General features: G+C 35.9%; 1 protein-coding gene across 2 annotated transcripts in view; it reads left to right on the forward strand.

The window, feature by feature from the left end:
- The window catches only part of ITSN1 (intersectin 1 (SH3 domain protein)), a 146014-nt gene that overhangs the window by 10643 nt on the left and 113892 nt on the right, over positions 1-21479 (forward strand). For both annotated transcript variants that reach the window (XM_008570921.1, XM_008570920.1), the window contains exons 4-7: positions 3918-4078; positions 11254-11433; positions 12984-13080; positions 17231-17331. In XM_008570921.1, coding sequence (XP_008569143.1) covers positions 3918-4078; positions 11254-11433; positions 12984-13080; positions 17231-17331 — 539 coding nt within the window. The remainder of the gene's footprint in view (positions 1-3917; positions 4079-11253; positions 11434-12983; positions 13081-17230; positions 17332-21479) is intronic.

Genomic DNA, 21479 nt, shown 5'->3' on the forward strand with positions numbered 1-21479 from the left:
AAAGAAAAAAAAAAAAAAAAAAAAAAAAAAAAAAAAAAAAAACAAGGTTCTAAAAGCAAAAACTGTAGAAAAAGGTATATTCAGAAGTGTTCACTTCTCTTATCCCTTTATTCCTGTTCCTACCTATTTTATAAGTTTCTTGTTATTCTTTATTTGTTTATTTTTGTGAGAAAAAAGCAAGAATACAATGTATAATGTGTATATATTTGAATTATTTTCTCTTCCTCCTTACATTGAAGATAACCTACTATAAATGCTCTTTTGTTCTTTGCTTTCTTCATTTAAAATACCCTGGAAATCATCCATATCATTTCATACAGATCTTTCTCATTTTCTTTTTACAGTTACATAGCATTCATTGTAGGGAATATACCATAGTTTATTTTATTCAACCAATCTCCCGTGTATATGCATTTAAGTTATTTCCAATATTTTGCAATATCAAATAATGCAGCAATGAATGAGCTTATGCATATGTGTTTTTGAACTGTTGGAATTATATCTTCAGGGTAAATTCCTAGGCTTGCACTTGCTTGGGTCAAGGAGTAAATACATACGTAATTTTCCCTGCACTTGGAATTGTAGCACTTTTTCCAACCAACAGTATATAAGAGTGATAAAATAGTTTATTTGCACATATCAAACAAAAAGCTTTCCCTTAGTATCCAGCATACCTCTGCTGCCTTTCTCATCTCACCTGTGCCTGTTATTATGTACAGATTTTAATATCAGGCTAAACGTTGTTTCAAGAGTCATATACAGCAGTTGTTTGACTTACCCTGTTTTTAGCACGTTTTTACTTTTGTATTTTACTTTGTGAATTTAATTTCAGTATTGTCAGACTTACAGTTACTCTTTTGGGGGAATTATTAAAAACAAGTAAACTGGAGAAATAACTATAAATGGGAGAGGAAATGTATGGCAGAGATGAAGTAGTTTTTGGCACAGAAGCCTTGAGATATAGAATGGTCACTTCATGTCAGTGTACTGGGAGCCAGGGCAGGGAAGGGCTGATTGCTGAGATCAGCAGGAGAACTACTATACTTCCATAGATTCCTTTGAGTTTTCTATTATCAAGGTGCCCCAACAGTTATGTTTTGTTAATTGAGAAACTATTTTTGAAAGCCACAAAATTCTCAACCATGTGTTGGGCTTGTAGTGGGTGGTTTAAAGTTAAACCTGTAGAATCTGAGGATTACGTGCTTCTTCTCCTTGCCTGGAGGCACTTCACTGGGAAGATTTTTAGAAACACTAAATTAATTTAATTAAGCTGTTACTAGAAAGTCTCTTCTCTCCTAACCCACTCATTACCCCACATCGGATATTTCTGTTTCTCACTAGAAAACATGCTTTTGAGTCAGTAGCATGGGGAATAGGGGTTGGGCATCTGCCTGATCTATTTATTTTAGTGTACATGTTGGTGTTGATTAATGGTAACCTTTGCCCCCGGAAAACTATTTGAAATAGTTGAATACCTTTTTACAAATATTCAGAAAAACAAGAGGAGTTTTCTCTTTCATTTTATTTATTTCACTTTCTTTATAAAACCTTAAAGACGGTACAAAATTAAGCAGCCAGAGATCAGTTTCAGTTATGAATATAGATGCAAAAAATTAAAACAAAATATTCGCAGAATTCCACAATGTGTGAAGAGAATAATATATTATCACCAACTTGAGTTTATGCCAGAGATGCAAGATGGGTTCAGAATCAAGAAATTCTATCAAGATTAGTCTTTATATCAGCAGGTAAAAGGAGAAAGAAAACTTGTGATCTTACCACTAGATGCATTTGATAAAAAACACAGTAACCATTTCTAAGAAGAAGAAAGGGAACTACATAAATATGTCAGATCACTTTCCAAAAATCACTATCAAATATTCTAAACAGTAAAATACTAAAGCCATTTCATTTAAACTTAAAACAAAGTAGGAAGGCATTCAATAGTGTCTTAGATACAATAAGACCAATAAAAAAGAAGATTGGTATAAATACAGTCAAGCATAACAACATTTTCATCAACAGATCACATATACAATAGTGGTTGGAGCAATAGACCCTATGTATCTATCACCTAGGTTTGTAGTAGGCTGTACCATCTAGGTTTGGTTAGTATGCTTTATGATGTTTGCCTAACTATGCAGTTCTTAGAATGTATTCGTTAAGTGATGTGTGACTGTATTGGAAAAGAAAGATAATGCTATTTTTTTTATTTTTGCCACTTACATGATTGTATATTTACTAAGCTCAAAAAATTTTAGATTAAAAAATTAATAAGATTTATAGAGGTTTGGTAAGATAATTTAATACTCATGTAATGTAAATAATTATAAAAAATAAAATTGTTTCTCTAATTTTCTCTAAATAAGCACCTAATGGAAGTGGGGGGAAATGCTCCATTTAAAATTAATAAATATTGCTGGAAAAGTTAGGTATTCATCTGGAAGAAATATTGTTGAACAGTGGGATAACCTGCCCCCAACACACAATTACAGTTTCGTTAAAGGTTTAAGTGTAATAAAATAATAAAATCTTAGAAAATCAGGTACTGAAAACCTACAAACTTTGTGAAAAAAGAAATATTTTATGTATAACATGAAAAATTTCTGTATGGTAAAGATAGTCACAAAATAGACAAATAATGAATTAAATTTTTTTAACAAGTGACAGATAAACAGTTAATAGTAATATACATGTTAACTGCTCTTATAAACCGTAATAATGTTACATTTTATTAATTTACATTTAATATTAATATGTAATATGTTAATAGCTCTTATAAACTGACAAGAAAAAGACTACAGTCCATCAGAAAATTTGGCAAAAGATATGGATGAGCAGTTTATAGAAGTACAAATCCAAATGACCACGGAACGTAAGGAAATGGATCGTTAGTTTACTAGTGGTGAGGGAAATTCAGATTCCACTAGTGTGGTTTGCTGAAGGATCGTGACTACAGGAGAACCAGATAGCTCCTATATGAAGTGAAAAGGAGGTTCCTGCAGCCATGGAGCTTTGCTTCCTCCTTTATGATGTTTCTTTATTTTCCAAAATAAGTGTGCTGAGTTTTACATTTTTATTAGTTTTAGAGAGTTTTAATCTTTGCTTTTTATTGTGTTCCATATTTTTTTAAGTCAACTCCAGCTACGTAGGATTATTTTCTGTGTAACTTAATTTTCTTTTTTGGATGCTATCTGTATGTGGCTCAGTTTAAAAGATTGTTAGTCATAGCATTTTAATTGAATTAGCTGGTCTTATTTCATATTTCAAATAAAAATTTTTTTAGATTGGCTTAAAAAATAAATCTTCATGCTTTTAATATCTGTATTAAAAGAAATGAAGTCTGAATAAATGTTTTTCATATAGAAGATGTTAAGTCATGAACATGCACACTTTTGGTTGTATAATAGAGTTTCCAATTGCAAGTACAAACCCTTTCTTGCTTTTGCTTATTACTCTTATTTGAGAGAAAATACTTTTCATAAAAGCTCATTACAAGTGTCACTTGGACCATGTATGTTTGAGTACCATTTTCAAATAGCAAGCACATTTGTAAGCTCAATTACAATGTTGCTGAGTAATACAGGGCAAGATTCTGGGGGGAGAAAAAGTTTTAAGAGCTTTAGTAGCATTATAGTGTAGTATAATAAGCCATAGCATAGCATACCAGGCCATATCCCTATGTAGATGTTTGTAGAACTCCACAAAAGAATTAATCTAATCAAACATCTCTAGAGATAGCACTCTGTTCCTAAATCCTTTCTTAGTAAACAAGTTTTTTTGTTTTGTTTTGCTTTGTTTAGTTTTCTTCTCCCTAGGGAAGGAAGCTAATTATTTTTTGTGCCAGTGGGAGTGGTGGTTTGCAGAAGGTTCTCTTATGTTCACAGTTGTTCTGAGTCCATGCTGTTGGTTTGCAGGGCACTAGCTGACATGAATAATGATGGAAGAATGGATCAAGTGGAGTTTTCTATAGCTATGAAACTTATCAAACTGAAGCTACAAGGATATCAACTCCCCTCTGCACTTCCCCCTGTCATGAAACAGCAACCAGTTGCTATTTCTAGTGCACCAGCATTTGGTAAGTCTGAAAATGAATCGGTTCCTATATTTAATTGTATATTTTTTAAATAAGTATTTCCCTTTTTTCTTGTCTTAGTTTTACCTTTTTTTTTTTTTTTTTTTTCTCCTATCATTATGAAATTCTAGGAAATAATTCTGTCTGGAAAAATGATGGCCCTATGCAGGAAGATGTGATATGCTGAGGAGATGGAGCATGTTCATATTTGAACCCTAGGATGAAATGAAAGCCTGGTGTTGATAACACCAAGGTCAAGGGTTTCAGTTTACCTCCTATCATTATGAAATTCTAGGAAATAATTCTGTCTGGAAAAATGATGGCCCTATGCAGGAAGATGTGATATGCTGAGGAGATGGAGCATGTTCATATTTGAACCCTAGGATGAAATGAAAGCCTGGTGTTGATAACACCAAGGTCAAGGGTTTCAGATTCCTGAACCTGTCAGCTGCCAGAAAAAAAAAAAAAAAAAAAGGAAAGAAAGCAAAGGGGCAGATTGTTGGTTAGAGTAAGAGGAGAAAACTTTCAGTCTGCTGCTGCATCTTCTATCTTTTTATTGCCCTTCACATTGACCCTTCACATTGTCACATACTTCCTTTTGGTTTTCCTTTTCTATAAAGTGTTTATTTCTCCTTGTGCATAAACAAGTCATTTGGATTATGCTGTCTAACAGTGTATTTTTAGATTCACAGTATTGATGCAATTGGCCACATTAAATTCTTTAATAGAACAAAGTGGACTAGAAAAATATAGACATTGTTATCCCGATTAAAATCATAATTTCATAAAAAATTATCTTTCAGTCAGGTATTATGCTTATAAGTTAATTGGTAATTACTTGACTGAGATCATCAGCAGTTTTGATTTCTTCTCTGTTCTCACCCTAGACTTTAATTACTTAGGTTGATTTGAAGATTGCAGTGGTCAGATCTAACATATGATTCATGGGGAGGTTCTTAAACAGTTTAAAACAAAACAAAAATCAGCGGAGTTTCTTTTCCTCTCTTCATCCTGACATATCTGATATAGGTGATAAAATGAAGTAGATTTGGGATGGGGCAGTCAACAGTAATTCAGGTTGTCTCTGATACAGTTAGTGATAAGCTAAGGTAAATATTCTGGTTTTACTGATTAGATTTTCTATTAAAAACAAACTATGTATTGCCTTTCTTTTGGTGAGGTTTGGTCACAAGGCTGGTTTTCTTAAGAGAAAAGGTATGGATTTGGGGACAGTTTTTAGGCAAGTAGGATAGTGGTCCAAGAGAAGAAGGAAAAACCCATGTATGAGTGAAGGCTGGGCAGAGCAGAAGCGAACCATACAGTGGGCTGCACGTGACCATGGCCTTTGTTTGTCTTGTCTGTGGTGTGTTCACAGGACTTAGCCTGTAGTTAACCAGCCTTTTTAAGTGGAAGTCACTCAGAATCTCTGAAGATCCCTGTAGCCAACTTTTGGTCAGGATTTGTGATAAAACAGTTAAAGGTATTTGGTTTTCTTTTGGCCTCCTTCCAGTGCTGCAAGAAGAAACTTGAGAGTGGAGAAAGGGTCAAATGACCAGAAGCATCTCATTTCTTTTTTTCCTCCTCAAACCTGGGGTCAGTAACTCTTCCTCTAACAATTTGTTTTCTCTTACTCCATTCTGCTGTAGGAAATTCAACTGTAGAGATATTGCTGATTTGTTTTCAGGAGGTTATGGCTTCATTGTCAAGAGGGTTTTCCAGTCACTTAACTAACCTGCCACTGCCATTAAGGGAACCTGCCTGGATTTCTGACCTGACACTGCCAGCCAGCCCATAACTCTTCCCCCAGGCTCCTCCTTGCCTTTTCTCACCTTGTTCTTAGCACATCTACAGTCTCAGTAAAAGATTTTCAATAGGATAAACTATGAGGGAATATCAGGACATAGGAGAAATTAAAAGTACATCGTCCTAATCAAATTTGCCCAAATTTACTCAAAGATCTGCTCTTTGCTAGTATTTTTAGTTACACCTCTCAGCTCAACCTGGGGTAAATTTTTCTTACAGTTCTTCTGGCTACTTGAAAACAAAATAATTTATCATTGTTATCATTGTTTTCTAATTAATATTAAAAATTATCTGACTATGCATTTCCTAGCCCTCACAGGAAGTATGTGCCTTCACATATAGTATTTTACTTGATCACAGCAATAACTCTGAAAGTATGCAGAAATTATTAGCCCTGTTATGTAAATAAGAGAACTGAGATTCTAGGTTGAACCGTTTGCCTCAAGTCATATTTGTAACAGGAGACATAAAACCTATCTGAACCCAGGGTTTTTGTAAAGGCTGTAAGTTTCCTATTTCCTTCTTTCTGTGCACCTTTATTACACCAAACCAGCTGGGTAGCATGGAACATCATTCTTCCAGCGTTCGTTTGTGCATGTATATCAACGCAGGTGTTAACACACTGTAGAATTTAGGCAGGCTGGGGTCTGAGCAATCATTTTGTTCCACTCCTCCACGATATAGAGGAGGGACATGGAGTGCGGTGATATTGTGACTTGTCTAAGGGCACCCAGCGGTATTCTAGGAAATTCTGTGAATATGCTTGGTTCTTTCTTCCCTCAGTATGTTTGCACACAGCGTAATTCTTTTTTTTCTCTAGACCCAGCTAATTCAGGGAGAATTTATTTTTCTTTTGTTTGGTTTTTGTTTTGCCAGAGTACATGGTTTTCTTGGACTAAGCCAGTACTTTTAAAGCCCCTACTATGTGTTCTAGTTGCTGGGAACAGAGTGGCGAACAAGACATCATGGCTTCTGCAGCTTTGGAGCTTATTTTTAAGTTGGGGGAAGCAAACAAACAAATAATTTCAGGTAGGAATAAGTGCAATCAATGCATTAAAACAGGGTGAGAGAGAGAGAGAGAGAGAGAGAGAGAGAGAGAGAAAGAGAGAGAGAAAGAGACCAATGGGACAGGGTGGCCAGGGAAGAATTCTCTGAGGAGTTTACTTTTGTTCTGACTTAGATAATAAAAGGCATGGGAAGATCTAAGGGAGAAGCCTTTCTGGCAGGAGTCATTGCAAAGGTACTAAGGTATAAACCAGCCTGGTGTTCACAAGGTGTTCCAGGAACAAAGATTAGGCATTTTCACATCAGTTAGGCCATAAGGTTAGGAAGGTAACGCAGAAGCCAGAGGGTTTGGGGCCTAACAAAACCATACTAAGGAGATAGAATTTTTTCTCTAAGTGCAATTGAAAGCTACATGGTTGATAGACACTTAGAAAAATTAGTCTATGTTATCTCAAGACTGAATCATAGTGAGCTTGGTAGAATCCTGGTGATCAGTAAGGAGGCTTTTGCTGTGGGCAAGTGGCAATGGTAATTTAGATCTGGGTGGTGATAATCTGTGAAGGACAGATTAAATTCATTATATTCTTTATTTTGGCAGAAAAGTAGAAAGAACTTGTCAATGGAGTGGAAATAAGAAGTTAGGAAAGAGAATTAAAGTTTTTAGCCTGAATAACTAGATGGATGGTGTAACCATATACTGAGATGGGAATATCAGGAAAAAGAATGGTTTGGAGGGGAAAATCAAAAGTTTTGGCCATGTTCGAGGGACCTAGTAGATTTCCAAATTAAGATGTTAAGGTGGTCTGGTAAAATGGAAGAAACCAGCAACTGAGACTAACAAGAATGAAATGGGAGAAGATTAGTATCCTATTAGCCAAGAAAAAGTGTTTCAATGAAGAGGGAGTGCTCTATTGTTTGAGTTGCTTCTGAGAGACTGAGTAAGAATAAGACAGAAAAGGTCACCCAGTGACCTTGACAAGCAGTTTCAGTGGAATGGAAGGGACAAAAGCCTGATTGGAGGCTTGGAAGAGGGGAGAGAGTTTAACTGGAAAGAAGATAGCTGGAGGACCACATCAGCTAAGTGCTTTCGCATTCTATAGAGTAGAGAGGGAAAACTGTGATACAGGAGGGATGGGAAAATTTCAAGAGTTAAGAGCACAGTCAGAGGTGATGGTTTCTAGAGTATAGCCTTAGGTAAATGTATTTATTTAACAGATCATTTGTTCAGAAAAGGTAGTCAATTGATAAGGGGGTGGTAGTCTTTGCATGGCTATTTAAAAGCTGAGTGGGTCACTTAAAATAGAAAAATTAGGTTGTAAGATAAGATTTCCACACATTTGAAAGCTTAAAAGGTGCTTTTACCAGTCTGGTGATTAAACTGTTTTGTTTTTTTTTTTAATGACTGGTTTTATCTAGTTTGGTTGGTGCCAGTTAATTTGAAGTAATAGTCTTCTTTCTCAGTGGCATTTTGAGGTAAGCCTCCTTTTACAGTTAGGGGTCTATAGTAATGATGGGCTAAGTATCTTGAAGGTTAACTGGTTAGCGCAATATCCTGTTATCAAGACTTTTTGAGAGTCTGAATGATAGTTCAAGGAAAGTTTTTAGTTTGTTTTTTAGCTGTTGCTTGATTACCGTTCTTACATAAGCAAAAACCATGATTTGAAGTATAATTTAATATAGTCATCAAATAGTCTTTATTTATAAAACTTGGGGATTGTAAAACTGACAAGGTCTACTTGATACATATTGGTATATGTTGATATATAAAGTTGATCTGATACAAATGAGATGCATGGTAATGCTTGATAGTACATACGTGAACTGTAAACCAGTCATCTAGATGACTGTAATTAATAAACTCTTACCCAGTGAAACCCAGGTTAGAATTTTTATTCTTTGTTGGATTTTCAATATCTATAAACATTGTTGTTATTGTTTTTCAAAGTAAAAATATATTTTTGCTCATTTTATAAGTAATAGATGCCAATTATAAATTGACAGTGCAAAAAGATTTGAAGAAAAAAGTGAAAACTATTATTAATCCTATTACCCAGGGACAGCCACTGTGCTCAACAACACTATTTGAAAAATCTTATAAAAGTAATACATGCTCTTAGTAAAAAGAAATACAAACAGAAGTGTGTAAGGCTGTAACAGTGCAGGAGAAAGAGGGAAGAAATAGGGTATCTGGTGTACTTGAGAACAGGAAAACCTCAAAATAGCTAGCAGCTATTCATGAGAAAGTTCAACCAACCAGTCTGAGAGCAGTGACTGAAACTGGGTGGGGTTATACTCTCTGAAGTACTGGCTGAATACAAGGGCACAGGGTTGGATGACCTGAAAGATCAGGAACAGTCTAGTCCCTGTGAACTCTCAAAACTAACCTAACGAGGCCTCCTAGGACCCCATACTGAGAAGTGACTGAGAATGGAATCAAAATTGAGTAGTACAGGGACATGGATAAAGGAAAGAGAAGGCCCAAACAAGAGTGGGGGAGGAGGATGAAGACTGGAAATCCCAAGAAGCAAGGCTCATGTGAAAGTAAGCAACATAAAATATCAAGCAAGGTCAAATCCCACACAAAGTTATTATTAGGGAAAAGAGAACAAAGAGCCAAATAACACCCCTGTAGACAGTGAAAGCACTCAGTCTTTCAAAGCAAACTAAAAGATCCTGAGAAAATGATACACGATGTGAAAGACCAACATAAATCAGAATTTTAAATCTCAGAAATAAGGTGAATTTTCAAATTAGAAGTATCCATAAGAACTCATAAGGCCTCCCCCCTGCTGTCTGTTTATCTCTCCGTCTCCTAGCTCTGTCCACTAAAAAACCTATAAACAATGATCTACCCCAGTAGCAGTGTGAGCATTCCTAGTGCTCAGATTGTGGTCTTGAAATACCATTTCTCACTGAAACAAACCAGAGTTTCTTGGAGAAATAACTGATTCTAGGTTTGGAGTATGAAATGTACATTATGGTCTTAGAAGAGCTCATCTTGTAATACTGGTCAGCAAGGAATCTATCAAAGAATAGAAGGGTGATGTCAGAAGTTCTCGGAACCCAACCTGAAGATGCTCATATTGGCCAAAGATAGGGCCAATTTGAGCTTCAGTGATAAGTGCGAAGAATTAAAGCAGTAAATATGTTTATGTGTATGTCTTAGTAATAATATATATTAAAGAAGAATAATTCACCTTAGGAGGATTATTGAGAACCAGTTTATTGTCTTAAAAAGAGGTACAAGGAAAACATCTGTCTGAGCTGTACAACTGATAGAATCGCAAGTAATAGATTCTCATTAGAACCTCTTTATAGAAGTATTTCAGCTAATAAATGACAAAGAGATGGTAAGATTAGAACTTCACTATTTTGGGCCGGCCCGGTGGCGCATTCGGTAGAGTGCAGCGCTCGGGAGCACGGCGGCCCTCCCGCCGAGGGTTCGGATCCCATATAGAGACCGGTCCGCTCACTGGTTGAACGCGGTGCGGGCGCGACACCAAGGGTTGCGATCCCGTTGCCAGTCGCGCGACACTGAGGGTTGTGATCCCGTTACCAGTCACGAAAAATGACAAAAAGGAAAAAAAAAAAAAAAGAACTTCACTATTTTGCAACTCACTGTGAATAAATGAATATAGGCATTATGCGTCAATCATTGCCAAGTCACACACACACACACACAAAAACCCACCAAAAAACCTACATATGATGAACTTCACTATTTTGCAACTCACTGTGAATAAATGAATATAGGCATTATGCATCAATCATTGCCAAGTCACACACACACACACACAAAAACCCACCAAAAAACCTACATATGATGTGCCTATAGTCTTGCCAAAGACATTCCACCTGAGTTCAATCCAATCTTTGGATTAGCTGCCCATTTGCAGGAAATGCAGAGGATAGAGGAAATGTTGAGCTGTGGTATGAGGATGCAATCAGCAAAATCAGACTGGGAAACTCTACAGTCACATGCCCGGGTCTTTCAACAAATAATTTGTACAGAAAAGAAAGGGTTGGAGAGTGGCCTATATATTAAAATCTAAAAGACATTTGAGCAGTGGAATTTCTGACTGTGGCTAAGATCAGCAAATCCTTCCCCCTGTCTGCCATAGTTTTCCAGCCCCCGCTCTAAAATATACCTTAAAAGGCTAAGTCATCTCATAATTTCAAATCACTACTTCCCAGAGATTTCAATCTTCGTCAATAACTTCTTTTAGATCAGCTGGTGAAATCATATTTTAAATGGGAATATATTTAAACACAGCTGGAAAGTGACTTTCTTCTTCAAGCAGTACTGGATTAATTATTGAATGTTGAAATGTGATAAGATGTGAATTTTGGGGGGATTTTTTTCTTCATAGGTATAGGAGGTATTGCCAGCATGCCACCGCTTACAGCTGTTGCCCCAGTGCCAATGGGATCCATCCCAGTTGTTGGAATGTCTCCACCCCTAGTATCTTCTGTTCCTACAGCAGCAGTGCCTCCCCTGGCTAACGGGGCTCCCCCAGTTATACAACCTCTGCCTGCATTTGCTCACCCTGGTATGTGACCAGCTGATACCATAGGCTGAATTTTCACTACTTTGTATTTTGCTCTTCATTCTTGTTAAATCTTTTGGCTTCACTTTCTGATTATCTTTGTTTTTTTTCATTTAATTTCCCGTTTTTTCCCAGTATATTGAATGGGATATGCTAGAGTATTGGCTTACCAACACATAATAATAGGGTATTATTAGTGCGGGAAAGAGAATGGAATTATAGATCTCCGGGTACCACTGTGGACAAAGGTGAATTCAGCAGTGAAAGCCAAGAGCATAATTTCTTTTCAAGGGCTTGATAAGAGCAAGTGAAGTTGAATAGTATTTGAACATTTTGTGTTTTCATGTATCAGTTAGTATTTTTCTTTGGCTGCTATGTATGAATTGCTAATATGCAAGCCAATCCCCTAGGAATAGAATGAGGTGGGGTGGGGCAAGGAAAAAGAAGAATATTGCATATTTTTTTGAGGAAGTTCAGCTTGAATCAATCAGGCAGAATGGGAAAAGGAATTCTATTAAATGATTAAATATATTGAGGTCATAGTATTACATGCTTGCTTAACTAAAGGAAAGGATTTAAAATTTCTTAGTTTAGTTCATTTCATTTATTCAAAGACTTTATTAAAAGGCTTTTTTTCCTTTAATTAAAAGAAAGCATCAACTGTAGATGTAGATATGCTTGGCTTAACAAATCTTAATGAAATTGTATCTGTACGGAAAGTTTTTTTTTTTTTTTTTTTTAAAGTACTTTGGATACATCTGAGTAAATTCAGTAGTAATGACAGCATGGTTTTTAGCACGATGAAACATTATTTCTATGCCTGAGGCCCCCTGGATTTATTTTATGTATCAGGATATATCTCTAGGTTATAGCCAAAGAATTGAAATGTACTTCTGTTTTTTTAGATTTTCTTGTCGCAGTGCAGTCCACCTGTCATATATGGCCATGACTGCAGATGTGACGGCAGCCAAGAAAGTGTGTGCAGTTGTTTTTCCAGCAGTGTCAGTGAATCCACACACTCTGAGTCTTGTTTTCTTTTGTGGCTAATGGCAGATGTTGCAAGACAGCAGGCAAGGGTGAGGGAATGTGGCTAAGACTCAGAGTGGTTTTTTCCTGACACACAACTAGCCAGCCCAAATGAGAATCAGACACAAAAGCTGACCCTCCTTAGGGTCACATATTATCTGGCTAAGACTGTGGTCTGTGACTTCTTGGCTCTTACATCTGATTTCAGCTCCTTTGTGCAGTTAAGAAAATGATATTATATATTTAAGTTGTTATCTTGTTAGCTATTGGAACAGGTCCTATAATGTGATATTAAATGTGAAATGAAGAGTAAAATTTTATGGATGTCAGCATACTACTTAATAAGGTGATTTTCAGTAGAAGTAGTAAATGTAGAAATGTTTTTGACAGGATAGAATATAAGGAGAGAATAACTCTTATTAAGAGTCCAGGCTGGTAAGAAAGGACTATGCGTTTTACTTTTTGTAAACAGGGAAAAGTTTTTTTATTTTTGTAGAATTAAAATTATTAAACATTTATTTTTACAGCAGCCACATTGCCAAAGAGTTCTTCCTTTAGTAGATCTGGTCCAGGGTCCCAGTTAAACACTAAATTACAGAAGGCACAATCGTTTGATGTGGCCAGGTAAGTTTTCATTTATTTATTTATTTGTTTGTTTTTGGTTTTTGTTGGCAGCTGGCCTGATGGGGATCCAAACCCATAATCTTGCTGTTATCAACACCACATTCTCCCAAGTGAGCTAACCCACCTGCCTGGTTGTTTTGTTTTTAAATGTGGAAACTTTGGTTAAATCCATTTTTAAATGGGAAGTTTGGTTAAAGCCATTGTCTGATTAACTCATAAATTTGAAAAAGAATTAACTATATTATTTATTTGTTACTTTCTTGAATTTTATAGAATGCTAATAATAAGTTTTTTAATTCTGGGGAAGCTGGCTCAGTTGGTTAGAGCATGTTGCTGATAACACCAAGGTCCAAGGTTCAATCTCTGTACGGCCAGCTGCAAAAAAAACCCCCCAAAAATCTGGATGTCACTAGGTTTTATCATTTGTTTGTTGCAGTTATTACAGAAATTAAGGATGTGACATTTTCTTAAAGGCTTTGTATCCTGTTTTCTTAAGAGGATAACAAATCTGTCAAATGTTTAAAAATAGCAAAATAGAATTCTAAGTTGTAGGGAAAAAAAGGAAATGAAATATTTTCTGTTAATCATTTAAAAGTTTGTGTGAAATTTTTTATATGATGAGTACAGTCACAATTAGCCTTATTTTTAATTCTGTCTTAAATAGTCTCATGGAGTCTGTGTGGATTATTAGTAAAACCCAATTAAAGACCAGTTGTTTTTTTTTTTTTTTTAGAAGATGACCGGTAAGGGGATCTTAACCCTTGACTTGGTGTTGTCAGCACCACGCTCAGCCAGTGAGCAAACCGGCCATCCCTATATGGGATCCGAACCTGGGGCCTTGGTGTTATCAGCACCGCACTCTCCCGAGTGAGCCACGGGCCGGCCCTAACGACCATTTTTTATGTAATGAATTATTCAAATTATTCACATTAATCAAATATGTGGTTCAATTTTGATAAATCTCACATGACCTTGTTGCTTATATTTTGGCTAACCTTGGTTTCATATTATCATTTTTATTTTCTCTTATCCTTAATTTTTTCCCTTGTATACTATTACACTAACATGAGAAATTAAGTCTCTTTGTAAGCTGTCTGAAAACTTTTGGAATTAAGGTGTATATAAATGAAGATGATTCCATCTTTTCTTGTGTCAATCCTCATTAGAAATCTTTTTTAAGTGAATCAAGTCATCTTCTCACTTAGAAGAGCTTGTCGAATATAATTTAATAATGCATTACCTTTTAAAAAATGATTTAAAGAAAATCCATAAACTGGAAAGCCCTGTTCCAAGTCTTTATGCACTTTATTCATTATTCCCCATAAGATGACTCTATAATTTTTTCCATATTATAGATGAGGAACAAACTCTGAGACATTACATAATTTGCCCAAGAAAATGTAACTCAGAAATGACTGAACTAAGAGTTGACCGAGCTTTCTGATTTTAAGGCGTGTGTTTTTAACTATGCAAGTTTTCTCTAAACTTTTTTTTGTTTTTGGTGGCAGCTGGCCTGTGCGGGGATCCAAACCCTTGACCTTGGTGTTATCAGCACCATGCTCTAACCAAGTGAGCTAACTGGTCAGCCCTCTAAAAAACTTCTTTTAATTGTGGTACACAGGTATTTGTGTTCCACGTAATCAAGGTTCTACTCTTAAGATGCTGAACATTTATTGAGTATTTAGTTTGTCAGGCACCTCATTAATCCTATTCAACCCCACAACCACCTAAGCAGTAGATATTGTCTCAAGATTGTGAATGAGGAGTCAAACCCAGAGAAGTTATATACCTCACCCTTAGTCTACAGCTTAGTAAATGGTAGAGCTGAGATTTAAAATTATGTAGTCTGACAGTGAGTTTTATATTTTTTAAAATTCTTTCTTCTATACCATGACAAAGTTTTGAGTTTTCTCTGACTTTGTATAAGGGATTTTGAAATGTGCCTTAAAATAGATATGTGACATTAGAATGAATAAACTATCAGTATTAACATACATTAATGCCATTAACTGGGTTTTTTTTGTTAGTAGTCACCTTTTTTTTTGTTAGTAGTCATCTTTTCAGTAATTAAATTTCTAGTAAATGTTTGCAATGTAGTACTTAACTTTTGTGAAACATACTAATAAATTCTTAGTTTATTTAGATTCTCAGGAATTTGGCAGAAAACTATGACTTGATAAGTGTTATCTGGGACAACTGTCTGTGTATAACACCCTACATTCCTGGGGTGCAGGAGCAAGATAGTTAGCTTCTTGACAAATAGGTAGGAGTCAGAATCAGCAAAATATTAGTTAGTTTAAAATGAGAGAGTTATTGCAGAAGTACTCACAGCAGAATAGATCATGGTAAGTGTTTTTTTTTTTTACTAAGAAACTCATAAAAACGAAAAAGGTGAATTTATGTAAGTACTTTTCAAGTGTTTGGGAGTTGTTTCCTGTGCTTTATGAACTGTATGTAATAAATATAAGTGCAAAGATAACACATACAAATGATGACAAGGAGGTTCAATGTATGATTAAAATTTTGCTTTTACATGTGAGAAGCATATCTTCTTGTTGAAATGAAAGGAAATTGTAAGTGAGGCATTAGTTGCTATCTGTCCTGGAAGTGGTATGCCATTTGTACTGTCAGCTCAGCCATTGTGTGTAAATTACTTGATTTAGACATTAGACTCTTAACCAGCCATTGGTACCAGTGTGACACTTGTGTTGCTGTGGATGTCTGGACCCTGCCTGCCTGCTGGCAGGGGTTTCCTTAGGTCAGGGTTGTGGCACATTGGCAAGGAGAGGTCAGTACTGAATTGCAGTCAAGAAAGCGGAGCTCTGTCCATTACCTCTCCACTGATTTGCTCTGGCCCTGGAAATGTGCTGTTCTCTCTCTGGGAAATTCTCCATTCGGTGGGAATTTAAACTTCCCCAAATGAAATAATTTTGCTTCATTAAGAAATGAGCCCTGTATTTAAGTATCTGGAAAGGTAAACATATTGAAGAATTAGTACTTTTTTTTTTTGCTTCTTTAGGATCTTTTTAATACCATGCATGTGGTGACGGTAAATATTAGTGTCTAAAAGTATTTTATTTTAGCTATCAAATGAATGAAGCTGCATTATTTTAGAAGGGAAACCAGTTAGGCAATATTGGCTGAGAGGTGATCTCTAAATTTTCTTGTGATTCTAAATTTCTTTGTCTTTTTTTTTTTTTTTAATTTTATTTTGTCGATATACAGTGAGGTTGATTATTGTGGCCCATTACCAACCCCCCCCTCCCTTCTCCCTCTCCCCCCTCCCACCCAACAATGTCCTTTCTGTTTGCTTGTCGTATCAACTTCAAGGAGTTGTAGTTGTTAAGTCTTCTTCCCCCCCCACCCCCGGTATTTGTGTGTGTGTGTGTGTGAATTTATTTATTTGTTTTTAGCTTCCACCAATAAGTGAGAACATGTGGTATTTCTCTTTCTGTGCCTGACTCGTTTCACTTAATATAATTCTCTCAAGGTCCATCCATGTTGTTGCAAATGGCAGTATTTCATTCGTTTTTATAGCTGAGTAGTATTCCATTGTGTAGATATACCATATGACCCAGCTATACCACTGTTGGGAATATACCCAGAAGAATGGAAATCAGCAAGTCGAAGATATACCTGTTCCCCAATGTTCATTGCAGCACTCTTTACAATAGCCAAGAGTTGGAACCAGCCCAAATGTCCATCATCAGATGAGTGGATACGGAAGAATTAGTACTTTTAAAGGCAGTTACTTGTTTATTGTCAGCATTGCTTTTCAACCAAAATAGAAATGTTCTAGAGGATTAGAAAAACCTGGACATTAGTATATCGCCTCGGTTCCAAGGAGATTTTCCATACTTTTGTAGACCCTTTAAATTACTAAATTTTATATACAACTTGAAACAGCCACATGGTCTGTTGTGTTTATCCTTGATTCTGGAAAAATAATGAGCTTTTCTGTTTTGAGAGAAATTACTCATGGGAAGCACTCATTACAGAAAATTCAGAAGTATTGACTGGAAAATAAATAAAATATAGTTATAGTTAGATATTATTATCTAGAGAAGTTCTTTATTAATTGTTTTAAAGAACTTCAGTAGGTAATTCCTTATAGTTAATCCTCTTTGTCTTCTTCCTCTTTCCCCCACAGTGTCCCTCCAGTGGCAGAATGGGCGGTTCCTCAATCATCGAGACTAAAATACAGGCAGTTATTCAATAGTCACGACAAAACTATGAGTGGACACCTAACAGGTATTTACAAATAAAAATTAATTTAGTGAAATGTGATCTTTGTTCTAAATACAGATTGTTTCTTGATATTAAGTCAAAGATATTTTCCAAATGTATTTCTCTATTTCCTTATTTCTCAGTAGTGTTCATTATCCCTATTTTCTTGGGTTCTCATCTACTGATAACTTCATCAATATTTACTTTATTCTGCCATTCCCTGTTGCTTTTTGGTAAAATGGAACATAGACCAGGGAACCTCCTGTACACTAAAAACCACTAATATCCAAATTAAGGCACTACCAAAGAAGCACTGTGAACAAAAACTAGCCTCAGGTCTGAAGTCCAGCTTTGTAGATGACCTTGAAGAAGCTTACTCTCCAGGTCAGAGTTTGAGGCAGTATGCAAGGTGAAAGGGAATCACTTGGGAATTTGGAACATGGCTCTTCCTGAACATGGTGACTAGCTCCCACCCCTTTGGATCTTATTTCTTCATCCATAAAAGACTAGAGTTAAGCTGTATGATCTCAATGGATTTTTAAAAAATATAATGATTCTGTTATCTATATAATTATGGTAGAGAAGAATTTTAGGATACCATCCAAACCTTTCTCAAGAAAAGTTAAATACTTAAAACTGATTAACTCAAGTGTTATAAGGAAAGACATAACTTTAATAAAGGAAAATAGAAACCTCTGATAAAAACATAAGTGTAAAAGGAAAATATTGTAACTGCCTTCTAACAAATACGAAAGGAAGGAGAAAGAGTTAATTTTCCTGAGGTGGAGAAGCAATGATATATAATACAAAACACTCTTAAGTACTGATTCTTACTACCCCCCCCCTTTTTTTGCTATTACTAACAATTGCAATTTTTACTTCCAAAAGAAAAATGTATGTGTTTAAAAATGTCAGGGTTAAATGAGTCTTTGAAGGGTTCTGATCTAATCTTGAACCCTGATCCCATAAACGATCTCAATAGTCACTTGAAATAATCATGTATTTGTATCTGAAGGGGTGAATAGTAAGTATATACAAATTCTCTGTATGTCACACTCGCTACCTGCTAAAGCAGTAACTGTCATTTTTATACATAGTATGAAAAACCAGGGTAGCTTATGCAGGCACTGAAGGAATATTCAATAGTATAGTTTTAAGTACTGTTTTACACTGTTTGTTTGATACCGTTGCTTCATACAAACCCAGAACTACATTGCCAGTGACTCTGTAAATATTTCTTCAAAACATTGTTGGTGTTTGCTGTGAGTCAATGAAAATAGTATTAAAATGCAACGGTGATGTAGAAATTCTTTCTTTCTCAGTAGGATATGTTTTATGAGTGGAATTCAATATCTACATCCCAAGTACAATGACCCAGGCATTTGAATATTTAGATTTTTTAAATATCTGAGATAGAAAGTGAAACTTGAAATATATTAGAAAGAAAGCAGATTTTGCTATTGTTTACCTGCACACTTATTACTAGTTTGTTCTGGCAAGAATTTAAGGTGGGAATTTTGTTTTTGAACCAGACCTTTGTATAGTCATGTCAAGTAGAATAATTTGTTACAGTAAATTTAAAATGGGAATAAATAGAGAAATTTAATCTGTTTTCCCATTATGTGCTTGTGAGGAATCAATACAGGGTATGTTTTAGGTTAAACTGGACTGTTGCTGGAAGCAGAGCTGATTTGTTGAGATGAATGAAATGTAAAGGTTATTGTCTTGATCACAACTGTGAAAATAATTCTATGAACTCAGAGTCCCAAAAGCAGTTGTTCACTCAGCTAAGGGACAGGAGGAATATGAAGAAAGCTGATAAAAGATCCCAGTATATAAAGAGGCCCAAGTGAAATATATAATTTTATATTCTTGATTTCTTGTTTTTCTTTCTTCTTGGTTTTGTTTTTTGTGGGTTCTTGTTTTAAAGCAACTAAAAAGCATTTTTGCAACGTGCATGTAATTATAATTCTTAATCTAGTGCAATAATTCTCAGCTTAGGAGTTGTGATATCCTAGTGTTATGAATACCAGTTAAAAGTACAGGGGGCTGGCTGGTTAGCTAAGTTGGTTAGAGCACAACCTTGTAACAGCAAGGTCACAGGTTCAGATCCCTGTACCAGCCAGACACCAAAAAAAGAAAAAAGTACAGGAGTTGTAGGTAATGTGTTTTAATACAAATTGGAGGAAAATCTAGGTTATTTTTATACTTTAATTCACTTGCTTTCACATGTGTTTTTGGATTGGGGTGGAATTATCATTTGCTCTCCAAGAGTTGCACATAACCTGTAGCCCAGCTGATCTGTGCTCTGGCCTGTAGCAGATGCCCATTGTTAATATACTGTTGGTACTTAGTGGGATTCCTGATTATCATTATTTTCGTGTTCTTTTGGAAGCCATCAATTTCTGGCTATGTGTGTCAAACTACGTTGTAGGCATAAGAATGCCATTGATTGGTCCCAGCAGAAGAAAGTGAAAACCTCTGATCTTGTGACTTGAGGTAATCCACCTTGGAAAATGAAACTAATCCAGTGGTGGGTACACTTGTTTAGGTGGATACCCTGTTCTTCCTTTGCAACTTGGTGTGTATGTTGTAGCATGCTCTTAAAAGAGACAGCCTTATAAAATAGAGAAGGCCCATTCTTTAATTAAGATCATGTAAGAAGCTGTAGAATTCTGGTAATCCTATTAATGCTAGCCCATCCTCTCAAAGAGGTATTTTATTATCTCGTTGCATTCTGAAACAATGAATATGCTATTCAGTTATTCATCTATTAATCAAAAAAGCTAAAGTCTTCATCCTTTTTTTATAAAATAAAACATTAATTCCCTGTAATTATCTTTCTCTTTTCCATTCATACTTTCCTACCTAAACATGGATTCCCATAGTGGAGTTTGTGAACTTGAGATTTCTGTTTATTCTCATAATGTTTCCTTATAAGCCTGTGCTCCAAAGTCAGTATTGCTTTATGTACATAGGTTTCCACAGGAGAGTTCTGTGCACACAAAGCTCGATTTTATGCTGTCCTCTTATGCTTGGATGCTACCTTAGCTGTTTCACAACAATGTTTTAGGACATATAGAATATTAGAATTGAAAGAAATAATTGTGATCTTCCAGTGTAGGAATCAGCAAACATTTTCTTTTTTTTTTTGTCTTTTTTCGTGTCCGGCAACGGATCGCAACCCTCAGTGTCACGCCCGTACCGGACCGGGACCGGCAACGGGATCGCAACCCTCGGTGTTGCGCCCACACCTCACTCAGCCAGTGAGCGGGAACCGGTCTGTATGTGGGATCCGAACCCTCGGCGGGAGCGCCGCCGCACTTCCCAAGCGGCGCACTGTAGCAGAGCGGCGCACTGTAGCAGTGCGCCACCAGGCTGGCCCGCAAACATTTTCTTTAAAGAACAAGATAGTAAATATTTTAGGCTTGTGTATGTTCTGTATTGCAGCTATTCAACTTTGCTGTTGTAGCACAAAAGTAGCTATATGTTATATTTAAATGAATGAGCATGGCTATTTTTCAATAAAACTTTATTTACAAACATAGGCAAGAGGCCAGATATGGCATACAGGCCGTAGTTTGCCAGTCACTGCTCTGTATTATTTCCCACATTTCAGAGAGGAAAGAACTTCATTTTAGAGAGCTAAAATAGTTTTGTTAATTCCATATGTCATTAGGGAGTCAGGACTGGGATCCAAGCAAGTCTCCTGATATCCAATTACTGAGCCAGTTCTTCACATTTATTGTTACTCTTTTTATTCGGAGTAGATAAAATATTAACTTTCTTTTATGTAGTTCTGGAGTGGGAAGAATTGTTTCAAGTGCAAATTAAGATATTCACTCAGTTTTGCTATTTCTAATTTAATGTTGCCAACATTTTGAATACAATGTTACAGACTCTAAAGATAATGATGAGTGAACTCATTCCAATATACCACCGAACCTTTAGAATCTTTGCATTAATTCAATAAAGATTATTTATTATTCTTAGATGCTCCCAATAAGCACACACACTCGACAGGAATGTAGTCATACGTTCACCAAAACTTAGAATGTTCACTATTCATAATAGCCCCAAACCGAAAACTACCCGACTGCCCATCACCAGTGGAATGGATAATAAATAGTGATGTAATCACACAATGATATGCTATATAGCAGTGAGGATAA

Source organism: Galeopterus variegatus, unplaced genomic scaffold (assembly GCF_000696425.1).
Source record: "Galeopterus variegatus unplaced genomic scaffold, G_variegatus-3.0.2 Scaffold643, whole genome shotgun sequence".
NCBI classification, from domain to species: domain Eukaryota; kingdom Metazoa; phylum Chordata; class Mammalia; order Dermoptera; family Cynocephalidae; genus Galeopterus; species Galeopterus variegatus.